The 13347-nt window shown below is 39.8% G+C and overlaps 1 protein-coding gene across 1 annotated transcript in view; it reads right to left on the bottom strand.

Moving 5' to 3' along the window:
• The window catches only part of LOC129100027 (PDZ domain-containing protein 4-like), a 43416-nt gene extending 31366 nt beyond the window's left edge, over nucleotides 1-12050 (bottom strand). Inside the window, exon 1 of the mRNA XM_054609527.1 lies at nucleotides 11991-12050. Coding sequence (XP_054465502.1) covers nucleotides 11991-12050 — 60 coding nt within the window. The remainder of the gene's footprint in view (nucleotides 1-11990) is intronic.
• Nucleotides 12051-13347: the final 1297 nt, after the last annotated feature.

Raw genomic sequence — 13347 nt, 5'->3', positions numbered from 1 at the left:
TTTCAGTCCCGATGGGTTAGTAAATCCGACGCACAAGCAGCAGCTTTAAACAGTTAAGCTGATCACGACAACGCACCAACATATGGAGCCGGTGGTGATTAGTTTCATTGTCGCCGTGCATGTCGGAGTCTCCATCAATATCACCTGCTGGGGCTTCAACATGCTTCTCCTCCCCGCTCATCAACTATTTACTGCTTCCATCAACACACACTTCCTCCACATCTATCAACACACACACACACACACACACACACACACACACACACACACACACACACACACACACTCACACACACACTCAGAAATAGTTCCACACCAACACACTTTCCTGTGGCATTTATCTCTTTCTCCCACGCATTCCCTACAGTGCATGATCACACACACACACACACACACACACACACACACACACACACACACACACACACACACACACACTGTGCAGAAAGAGACAGGGCCGAGGGATCCATTTTTCATTCCCAGCATGCCGAGGGGAAAGCGGAGATACTATAATCATACCCGGGAGAGGGGGAGCTGAAGGAAGAGAGCGGTCAGAGAGGAAGAGATGAAGGTTGAATCCAGACGGATGAAACCGTAGAAACTGGGAATAAATGGGAACAAAAGGGAGAAAAAAGGGGGAGGGTGAAAATGCAAAACACCAGAGAGGGAAGATGAAAATGGGAGAGAGCGAGAGAGAGAGAGAGAGAGAGAGAGATTTCTGCTTTCGGTCTCTCTGTCTCTCTTTCCAGTCACCCTTCACCTCCATCAATCCTCTGGACTTTAAGACTCTAATGGAAGTCAAGCGAAGGATCAAGGCAGAAAGCAGGAGAGAAGAGGACTACAAAGACCAGGAAGCCTCTCTGGAATAGTGACTTTAATTCAGCGTGTGTCAGAGGGTACACCATGTCTGCTCATCTACTGTCCTTTAAGAAAAGATTAACACTTATATGCACAATTTCTGACTATGAAAGTGAAGATAAATTGAAATATTGCACAAACAAGAATAGAGAAGATGCAAGAAAGAGATTATTTTGAATCCATCTTTACGCTGACGGAGATATGCACCGATTCATGTTTGTTATGCAGCAATTTGCATAAAACAAAAAGAATATTAGAATTGAAACACAACACTGTCTATGTTTGTAGAAAGCTTGAGACGCAGCGTAATGACCTCAGGGTGAGAATGTCTCTTCAGCAAACAGAAAAGATTTTCATATTAATGCAAAACTACAGAGACAGAGGAGAAGTGTCACTATCGGTAAATGTAACAAATCCAACAGCAGAAATGTCAAAATGCAGTCAGCTGATTTCTGCTCCACCATTTCATTTTCATAAATACAATTAACGGAACACTGAAACTTTCTATTTGTGACGATCCTGACTGAAGATTTTGAGTCTTTAATTAAAGTGTAGATATTCTTAATGGAATGGAGCCAATTGGAACAGAAGAAGGAGAATCATTAAACAGCACAAACTGTGATCCTGTCACCTGACCGTCATCAGAACCTGGTCCAGGCCACAATGGACTCAGGCCAACTTGGTCCAATCAGCCATTATGCTCAAATTATGATAATTATAATCAAATCCTCTGGATAATAACTCATAAAATTCTGAAGACAACACAGCTGCTGTGTTTTTAGATTTTATGAGTCGACAACCTCCTGGAAACCTCAAAATGTTTTCCTCAAAACTCTCTGATTCATGATTCATAATCTAAACACATTTACATTTTTACCTTCCAGACATTTCACCGACGCCTCTGTCAAAGCAACAATAAGCCACAACGTTTCCTTCTACAAATGTTTCTCTGTTACGCAGAGACACGAACAGCAGACAGACTGTTCAGTGTCTCAAACGCCGGCCGTGAGCGTCCCCCCCCACACTGTTGGACGAGTAACATGGAGCTTTATTTGTGCCTGGAGTTTGGGTTTCGTATCGAGTCTGAAAACCTAAAATGCTTTTAAAGAGGAGATATATAACCATATATATTATATCTGTGTATTTATATTAGCAAGAGAGAGAGAGACATCAAAAACCCTGCTTATATTGTTTCTGTTTGTAGAGAATCTGTCCATCAAACACGGTCATTATTCAGATTTCACTCTGCCCGCTCAGCTCGCCATTCAGAAAACATTTGCCGCCCTCACGGCCATAAAATCATAGAAGTGATTACCATTTCATTCCCGGAAAAAGCCAACAAAGCATGTAAATATGAAAACATAAATCATTTAAATAGCGTGCTATTAGCTTTCAGCTGTGTGACACGCGGAGGGATATTATTTTAGTCATGTGCCTGTTATGTAAATCTACAGACTAGGAACCTGAATCACTGCCATATTGTTTTTTCATATACAAATCATTACTTTTATTAAAGTCTAGTCCAAGCTGATCATTTTCCACCTGCACATCTAGTCAGAATGTTTTCCTGCGTAGGTTGAGAATATGTTTTCAAACCCCAAGATAGCATTACATGTATTTGTTCATTGATCCCAACAGCGTCCATGAACACGGCTTTATTCCATATGTTGAGCTCGATGTGTCTCCGCTCTGCTTGATTCTGTATCTGCAGGTTTAAAGTCAGAATGCTAACGCTCGGATTAGCTCCCTGTTGTGCTCGCTGTGGACTCATGAATCTTAAACACACTCCAGTGATCCCTCCGTCGTTCCCCCTCCTGATGACGGGAGCTGCCGTTACAGATAATGAACTCTGACAGCGTCTCATTCTCAAGCAAATGTTTATTGGTAGATCACGAACACAAGTCCTCATTTCCTATACTATATATACTGTGAACGCATTATGGGATACGTTAGCGGATGACAAAGAGTTGTGACGGGGAAACGCTGCATTCAGATGGTTTATTAAAACATAAAATACCGTTTCTTGCTTTAACCTGGTTTCTTTAACAATATGGTTTCTTGTGCGCCTGTAAAAATGGTAAATAGGTGAAATATCTATTGAGGGATACGACAGTAAGAAAATAAATGTAGTTTATGGAACTGTTAGAGTAAACAGAGTGTATGTGGATGAATGGTTAATGTTGGGGCTCCTGTGAAGTACAATTTTTCAACAGTTAATTGTCACCACTGGAAAATAGAAGTTATGTTCTGCCAAACACCATTGAATGCAGATGATAGTATTCCTCTTTCTTAGGCCAGTTCTAAAGTTACCATGAGGAGCTTTTATCTGGTCTGGAATCAGTCTCAGTGTAGTCCTGATCCTCTACAGACCTCCATCAGAGAGAAGAAGTCTGTTTTTCATAAAGACATTCTTAAAGCTCGTCACTGGTGCTGGACCAGCTGGAGCATCCTCGTCTCCTACGATACGTTTCCACGCAACTAAACGCTCACTCTCAGTAACGTTTAAAAACCCATCCATCACCCGACCTCCTTCCTGTGTGGACTTCTGCTGAAACAATTTGAAACTTATTTGTGATGCATCAAAATGTAATCCACCACAAATGACGTTTACTTGGAATAAGCAAAGAATACTAATCTTATCAAAAGTAAAGTACTAATAAGGTAGGAATATAACTCATGTCTGTGTTATAACATTTCATTTTATAGTTGATGCATTAATGTGTAAGCATCTTTTTATTGTAGCTTGTGCTAATTTAACTACTTTACATTATTTATTATTTACACATGTATAAGATATGTGACTTAAAAACTATTAACTAACATATAATGTAACTATATGGCTAAACAGTAGTAGAGTGAAAAGTGAAATAAATCTCTGAAATGTAGTAAAGTAGAAGCATAAAGGAGCATGAAATGGAAATATATGAGGAAATTACTACTACTTCTAAATTGCACATAAACACAGGAAGTAAATGAATGTACTTATTACAACTGTTGTTCATTGAGTTTCAGCACTGATTAATAATAAGTATTTTCATGTACATTTAATCTGTTGATCATTTTTTCACTTAAATGTGAAACATTTGACCATCATTTCTAAATGTTCCCCAAGTAGAGGTCAGCAAAAGTCTTGTTTTTTCTGCCAAACGGCTAGAAACCCAAAGACCTTCAGGTCCCTGTGATATAAAACAGAGCTGAAGTGTCGCAGAATGTTTGTACAGAATGTTTGTAGAGTTCTTGCTTGATAAATTACTTTTAATCGATAAAGTAAAGCTTCTGCATTATTTTGCAGCAGCAGTGCAGCATGGGAGTTGTATCAACATGTTACCACCTGGTGTTTCTGCTCAGAGCCACAGCTGAATACCAACGAGGCGGTTCGGTCTCCAGAGAGCTTCCTCTCTCCGCTGCTGATGGCCTAATGAGCCGACAGCCCATTAAGACTGATGCCGTTTTGACGACTCTGAGTAAGCATGAGTCCTTAAAGAGAAACATGCAAATCAAGTTCATTCTTCTTCTTCTCTTGTGTCGTCTCGAAGGCTTTTAGTTTGAGTTTAGGTCACAGGTTAAAAAAGTGCATGTGTTAAAGCTGCATTCTCTCTGCTGTCCAGCAGGGGGCGACTCCTCTGGTTGTATAGAAGTCTATGAGAAAATGACTCTACTTCTCTCTTGATTTATTCCCTCAGTAAACATTGTAAACATGAGTTTATGGTCTCAATCTCTAGTTTCAAGTCTTCTTCAATACAGCATGATGTTCATTTAGTAAATGATGCTCCATTTAGAGTCAAACAGACCATAAAGCAGGGGATGCTTTAGGGCGGGGCTACACACTGATTGACAGGTTGCTGCCGTTACCAGGCGTCACTGTGTCACTCTTCTGTATTCCAAATATTGTAACCTCCATTAATCGGTAACAAAAAAGCCAAAATAGCGACGGCCGTATTCCAAAATAGCAACATCTGCAAATTCTTGGCTTCAAAACTTCAGTCCACAGACCACCTGACAATTACGATGACTACGTCCACTTTTTATAAACAGTCTATGAGCATATAAAAAGCATCGGGTTTTTTTCCAACACAGTTCAGTTGTAGTCTGAACTGAGGAATCAAGTGACGTACATAACACTGACACAATGGTTTGACAGATGTCTCAGTAAAACAATATTATTATTATTGTCATAGTAACATGGACAAATTGTGTTTTTTGGAGTTTTGCGTATGGAGTGTTTCTTGGCAATCAACGGTGGGCGTCATTCACTAATATGTGCGTAGAAATGTTTTTAACTACCATTGGATTCATGACACGTGTGCACCGGCTCATTTTGTTCTTACCACAGTTTATATGTTTGTGAATCAGAAACATTCTTAAATGACAGGTGAGAACTGCCAGGCCCCCATTTCCTTATGTAAGGAACTGCGTTTGTCTGGAAGTTTTTCATGGAGAAAACAGTAAAATTGTTGTAAAAGACAGAAACATGGAACTACAACAAAAAAAACAATAAAATGACTTCTGGAGACATCTAGACAATGGAAGACAGGACAGGCACCCTCTTTAAGAAGTGTTTCCACGGGAGTGACCACGATAAAAGTCTAAATGGCCTCGGCTGCAATAACCGAGGCGGTGAATGTTGTGTCCCCTGAGATACAGACTGTGGCTCAGGTAAGAAAAATAAATGGTAGATATTAAAGTTGATGAGAAAAAAAGAATAATAGAGCAGAACAAAAAGAAGGAAACAGGTGGATGTGGAGGACAAGGACCACCCGGGGCAAATTCAATCTAAAGCACCATTTTGCTTTAGTTTTTCGGGTTGAAAAAAGGTTACGAAACGTTGTGCGACGGGCTTTGAGGCACGTTTTCTCTCTCGTTCAGTGGTTGTGTCAGAGGTGTTGCAGAAACAATTCAAAAGGCAGCGTGCTTCGTACTCAACAGGTTTCTGTTAATAAGCATTTTGTCGGGTCTGAATGAGCCGAAATCCATCAGCCTAAGAGGAGACGTGATGCATTCATGGGCCAAACGGTGATGAAAGCGAACGTGACATCCAGAGGTTATTTGTTTCAGATTTGTGTAACGACGACTTGGAAGCCTTTTTTTTTTTGCAATTGTATTTAAAGCCGGTATTACTGCACAGTTAAAGATAATGATCTGGCTACATTACTATTATTATTATTTTACTATTTATAGAATTATATTCAAGTGGTGGCTGCATTGTCTCAGACTCATATGATCCAAAAATGTACAATAACTCCAGAGCGTTAATAAATCAAAAATTCTAAAATGTATTAAAAAAAAGTTAGATTGAATGATCTCAAAAATTCTCAACATGTTTTTATGAAACAAAATATTCAGCTTCAATCCATATTTGTTGGCGTTTAGCCTTTTCAAAAAACTGTTTGCTTTCCCGCCTGCAGCAATGAAAGAGAGGCAGCACTGAAAAAGAAAGTTGATTTAATAAAGAAAAAATCAATGAATAACTTTATTCAAACTAAAGATTTTGTTTAAGATAGTTTTTTTTCATGGTGATGATCTGAACACAGTCTGCCTCCTCCTGAAGCCCACAGCTGTATTTCTTACATACAGATTAAATGAATAAGATACACATTGATTTGTATCTCATTCTAGCAGTTTCCCTCTGCTTCCAGTCTTTATGCTAAGCTAAGCTACAACACCCTGACTCCAGCTCTTAACACACAGACAGGTGACGGACATCCACCTTCTCTCAATCTTTGAGAAAAGAGACTTGAGTGTTTTACAGTGCTCATTAAACCCTCAGTGTCAAAGTATCGACAGTTTATATTTGAACATCTGTAACAGCGCTGCTTTTTATTGGTTCAGTTTAGATTTGACTCTAAACGGCTGAATGAACCCTCGGTTCTGTTCAACAAATGTTGGCGTCTCTCTCTCTTTTAAAGGATGCTGGCGACAAAGTAAAGTCGTTTAGAAAAGCAGCTGGTGGGGTTTCTCTCTCTCTCTCTCTCTTTGTCTGTGTCTGTGTGTGTGTGTGTGTGTGTGTGTGTGTGTGTGTGTGTGTGTGTGTGTGTGTGTGTGTGTGTGTGTGTGTGTGTGTGTGGTTGTGTGTCCGTGTGCTCATTACAGCAGATCTGCCAGCTCCAGTATGAGAAAGCATAAATACGGCTTCCCTAATGGCCCTGGTTACCGCGGCAACAGCATCCCATTGAGACAAATTTTGACAGCAAAGTGAAGAGAAGAGGTGACTGAGATGGAGGAAGAGGGCGGGGGAGGGGAGTAGTAGAGAAGTGTGTGTGTGGGGGGGGAAACGAGAGGAAAAAAGAGGTTTGTACTGAAACAAAGGGGTGAGACTGATGGACAGACAGAGAGAATGGAGGATGAGAGAGAGAGGAAGAGGAAGAGTGAAATAACAAAAGAATGCTGTAAGAATGGGTCCAGTTTTCATCTTGTAGAGACGTATTTACTTTTGTTATATACAAAACTTGTCGGGTTTTTATAGAGAGCTACAAACCTAAAGCTCAGTGTGAGCAGGCCCAGTGTACGTACCTATGTTGGACAAATCTGTTCCTCTTGATTTACATCCATTGCCAGTATTTGTTTCCTGGTGATGAGTGGAGAATGAGCCACATCACGGCAACAATGTCTCCTAAAAATGTCTTTCCAGTGAAACGAAACTGATATGTGAATATGTGCGTGCATTACCAGGCCTCAGATCTCTGGTCAGGGAGGTCAGGATGCACAGGGCTATAAACCAGGAGACCAGAGTTCATGTCCTGTTTGTAACATGAACTTAAGTTCTCTAAACATTACCGAGCAGTTTTGTAACGTAAATTAAAAAATGAAGATGTTAACCACTTGTTTGAAACTGTTCAAAAAGGGAGACAGAAGAAAAGCAAAATATACAGACGGATGGAGGAAAGAAAAAGGCAGAGAGAGAGAGAGAGAGAGAGAACATGAAAATGAATGGAGATAAATGTGAAGAAGAAGAAGAAGAAGAAGAAGAAGAAGAAGAAGAAGAAGAAGAAGAAGAAGAAGAAGAAGAAGAAGAAGAAGAAGAAAAAGAGGAAAGTGTGAGAGAGTTTTTTGTGTGTTTGATGTCCAGACAGGGAAGAAAATAAATGGAATGAAATAAGCCTCTACACACACACACACACACACACACACACACACACACACACACACACACACACACACACACACACACACACACACACACACACACACACACACACACACACACTTTGATTTGCTCAGTTTGATTTTTTCCCTTCAGGTGTTTTGAGGTTTTTCTTTTGCTTTCCAGCAGCCGTTTAGTTTCGCTCAGACAGACGGAGCCTGAAGCCACCAGAGAGGCGTTCAGATGCTCTGAGGCAGCGTGGGACTGGCATATTAAACAGACATCTAAGCATTAAGTGAGGAAGTAGATTCCATTCAGGAAAAGAAGAACAGTTAAGTGTCTTTACATATTTTATATTTTCTTTGCCTTTTTATTAATCACACTCATTTAGATTCAAATTTTATTCCAAATAAACCCGACAAGAGCCAATGTCCTCTCTCGTTTAGCTCTGTGTTGGGCTCATAAGCTGCTATATGTCTCCACAGTGTTGTTGTTGATTCATTACACTGTTGTCATGAGTACTTTCACACAGAACGCAAATATTACGCTGCAAAAACAAAAAACATTTCTTTCACCACAAGGTACATTTTCAGAACTTTTGCAGCGTGAATAAAAGCATCAACCAATCACGTTGCGAGGATCCGACATATTCAAAAGTTATATACTGTAGTGTAAACTAACATGAAGGCTCCGTAGTCTGAAACTTTCACAATAAACATATACATATACACTGTAAATGTTTATCAGAGGGAAGTTACAGATATTCCTTTAAGTTTTGTTCATGTTTTTCATAACTCACTGAAGTTAAGTAAATATTTAAGAACCCTTTTCAGAGCCTTCGAGAAAACCCATAAACGCAACACGTTTTCATCCAATCACATCTTTCCATTGATTTTGTGAGCGGTGTTCAATACCACGTCTAAAATTAGCTCCACGTTCAGACTGAATGAACCTGTGTGTGTGTGTGTGTGTGTGTGTGTGTGTGTGTGTGTGTGTGTGTGTGTGTGTGTGTGTGTGTGTGTGTGTGTGTGTGTGTGTGTGTGTGTGTGTCCGTGTGCTCATTACAGCAGATCTGAGGTCATCAGAATCCATTGCAGACCTCATTAATCACACACACACACACACACACACACACACACACACACACACACACACACACACACACACACACAAGCATTCTGACAATGCCCCTTGTCACCTTGCCTACGTATGAGAGGTTGTCTTTCTGTGTGTGTGTGTGTGTGTGTGTGTGTGTGTGTGTGTGTGTGTGTGTGTGTGTGTGTGTGTGTGTGTGTGTGTGTGTATATATACGATTCTTATTAAAACATATGAAACAGATGAGGTATGTGTGTGAGAGAGAGAGATGTGTGTGTGTGTGTGTGTTTTGGTGGTTTCTGTAAATCCCTCTGGAGCTCCAATCAATCAGGACACAACAGCTTTATAATGAATGTGAATCCCAGGTGTGTGTGTGTGTGTGTGTGTGTGTGTGTGTGTGTGTGTGTGTGTGTGTGTGTGTGTGTGTGTGTGTGTGTGTGTGTGTGTGTGTGTGTGTGTGTGTGTGTGTGTGTGTGCTCCTTTTATAAATCAGCAGCTCTCAACCTTGTAAAACCCTCAGAACCCTCAAAAAGAAAACAATGTGCTTTTAATGCTTCAAATGTGATCGTGTTTCAGGGAAGAAAATAAGTAACTCCTTAAGAAACTGTGCTGTGTTCATGTGTTTTTGTACAAGAGGGAAAGAAGTATGTATGTATGAGAGGAAGAGATTTAAAAGATGTATCGATGTGTAACTGTATACATATACATGAGAGAGTGTTCTCTGAGCCTCACCGTCTCCGTAGAAGAGGAAGAGACGTGTGTGTTCACCGCCAGGAGAGGACTCCGAGGATTGATTTGCCTAAATTTGGTTTGTTTGTGTAAAATGTTGTGAGGAAGAAAGTTCAGATTTGTGATGGAGATGAAAGAAGAAGATTAAAAGTGTGTGTTTTATGTATGAGGAGCTCCTATCTGCAGCTCCTCATACATAAACATGTGCAGTCGGTGGTTTGACACGTTCCTACGACGCTTCTTGACAGAACTGGACACGCTGAGCGGTTTTAAAAAAAAATCAATCTCAGCTTCAGTAACCACAGAAAAGTATGTAAAGTTTGTTATAATAACACATTATTAAATACATTCTTAATTGATTCAGAAAGAGTTGAGCTTCTGGCTCTTTTTACAGCAGAACCCTGCTTAACGTTGTAGTTTCACAGGGAGCCTGAACGGCTTTAAATTAGACAGAGCATTAAAGGTGCACGATTACCAAACTGACATTATAAATATAATATAACTAAATATTACTTTTAGCCTTTTGCTACAGAAGAACAGACAAGCGGAGCTAAAAGCGAGCAGGCTAACATATCAACATTATAAGTAAAACCCAGTAACCCAGCCTCCTGTGATAAAAGCTTTGTATAGCGATTTAGACCAGCTCTACATAAATGGGAATATTGTTTGAGTGTATATTGTTGCTTCAGCTTTTAAAAATATATAATCCACTGCGCTCCATAGAACCAGCAGCATGTTGGTTGTAGACCTGTAGGGGTCAAGGTTTGGGCTGGTTTGAGGAATCAACAAACCACGAGCCATGGAATGATCTGATGACTGGTTTGAATTGAGATCATTAGTAATAAAAAATGATCTATGAATTACCAGTCACTTTGCATTTGTGAGCTTATTTAAAAGGGACATACGCTGATATTAGCAAGTGTGACATGAGTAATGAATTAAAGGCACACATTATTATACTGAACAGTAGTGGTCAGGTCAGAGTTGGCAACTGGCAAAATATTTTAGTTGCAAATATAAGATATTGGTTGTATTTTATTCATCCGCTCAGAATGAATCATCATAAAATAATGTAAATATTTCCACAGAATGCAGATTGATTTAAGGAAATATGTTAAAACAACAAAGAACATGACTAAAGTGTTGCACATTAATGCATGGAAGCACACACACACACACACACACACACACACACACACACACACACACACACACACACACACACACACACACACACACACACACACACACACACACACACACACACACACACACACACACACACACACAGTCCTCTGTGACTTTCAGCCTCCACTGGAATAAAAAGATAAATTCCCAGCAGAATAACAGGATGACCTTTACAGAGAGTAACGAGACCGACCAGCAGTGATGAATGGCTTCTTAGATTCCTCTTCAACATAACACACACACACACACACACACACACACACACACACACACACACACACACACACACACACACACACACACACACACACACACACACACACACACACACCTTCATTTCTCTCTCCAAAACAAAAGCAGATGAATTTGCGTTTCTCTTCTTTTTCTCTTGTGTGTGAACTTCTTAACACACCGCATGTTCTCTTTGTCGTAATCCAGAATCTTTCCTCCATAATCTTTAGAGTGAAAGAATATCAGCTTTAAGAAACACAGCGTTTGTAATATGTTTTTGCTCAGACACATTTTACTTCCTTCCTGTGGATAAAAACGTTATTATTGTGTGCGGATAAAAGCAGAAGCTTTATATTTAATACTTAATAATGCACCTCTGGAGGACGTTACACACCGAGACCACAGGGGCCCAACACCTGAATTATTACCTCATCTCCAGGCCCTGTAAAGATCTGAGAAGATCTAGTTTTAAGACCTTTATTATTTCAGATTATATTGTAATAATAATAATAATAAAAACTATTATTATTATTATTATTATTATTATAATTATTATAAATAATTATAATAATACATAATTACAAAATTATAAGAGTTAAAATAATCATAATAAAATTAATTAATTAATTATGCTAAAAGGTTAAATCATTTTAAATGCCTTTCATGTAACCAAAGCATGTCTATGTACAGAAAACCAGCAGAAAAAAGATGCTAAAATAAATCTGAAGACATTTCCTCAGGCGATTCTTTCTTTTAATGAAAGACATGTGATTGGTCAGACGGCCACCAGCTCGCTCTGATGTCTTACCTGGAACATGATCCTGTACTGCTCCTCCGGTCGTTTGACCACACACATGTTGCAGCCCATGATGACGTCTGTGTCCGCTGTCTCCTCGTCTTATAGTCTCTGCAGGTTCCTCAGAACAACGACCGACACTTGGTACTGATAATCCAGCTCAGTCGTCTGACCTTTAACCCCCAAATCTGACGCCCTCAGGTGTGCCTTCGCTCTCTGTTTACCTCTTTGTTCACCTCTTTATTCTTAAAAGCTAAAAGAACATCTCCAGAGTTCAGACCACTTGAAATGTTGATGGAATTTGTAATCCCTGCTGCCAAAGATCCTTTATGTAGGCAGAGCCATGCTCGTCCTTTCTAAACGTTGACCGTAAATCCTCAGAGAAATCGGTTCAAGAAGTTCATAAAGAAGCTCCAGTGAGATTCAAACGTCTGTTTAGCTTACGTGGTTCTTCTGCAAAAAGAAATATTCTCATAAAAGTGAATTCCCGGTTAGTTTACAGTGTTTTTTCGGCAAAAATGCTCAAAGTTGAGAGTCTGTAGTCTTTATTTTCCTCTAGAAATGAAGCCACTTCATCTCAAAATGTGCTTCATTAAGTTTATTGAATGCTTTTATGATTGAAACTTCTTCATCAAAAAACATCAAAGTGTCTTTCTGATAAAAAGTTCACTTCCTGTTGTCCTTTCTTCTCGTCTCTGTCACTCTGAAGACAAAAGCCCTGGGCCCACCGCTGTGTTTCTTAATGTTCTGCTCTGGCATGTTAAAACCACGATGAAACAGAAGACAAAAGGAGGACCACATCGTTCAGCTTTGTTTGGTTTGTTGTTGTTGGTTTTTTCATGAAGAAGACGCGCTCTGTTGCTCCTCGCAGTAAACAGCTTTTATCTGATGTCCCGCGGGCGGCGAGGAGGCGAGACGCTGTGTCTTTTCATCAACGTGAAGAAAGATTAATTTTTATTCATGCGCGGCAGATTGTTTCAGCCCCACAGGGGAGGAAGAGGAGGGGGGAGGAAGAGGCAAAAGCTCTTCAGTTTGTGCTTCAATCGGTTCAAATGTAGACGCGGTCGTCATACAAAATGAACTCCTGTAGAATTGTCCCTGATGGTGCCGAGGATGGAGGTGATGGAGGATGAAGGTGTTCCAACACGGGGGGAGTGAAGGAAAGAGTTTTTAACAGGTCACAATATCAAAAATATTTGTGACCAAATGTTTCCGTTTCCCTGGTTTTAAATATGTTTGACAACAGCTCTTAAAGTGAAAAAGACCAAAATATGTCAAAATATGAGTTGTGGTTCTTTCCAAAAGGTTAATGTTTGTGCAGCTCAGAGGTTGAAAACGTTGGTTTGTTTCCAGTAAAAGTTACACCTAA

This window comes from Anoplopoma fimbria, chromosome 12, assembly GCF_027596085.1.
Source record: "Anoplopoma fimbria isolate UVic2021 breed Golden Eagle Sablefish chromosome 12, Afim_UVic_2022, whole genome shotgun sequence".
Classification (NCBI taxonomy): domain Eukaryota; kingdom Metazoa; phylum Chordata; class Actinopteri; order Perciformes; family Anoplopomatidae; genus Anoplopoma; species Anoplopoma fimbria.
The sequence above is the reverse complement of the archived record's forward strand: the minus strand, read 5'-3'. Positions and strand labels throughout refer to the sequence as shown.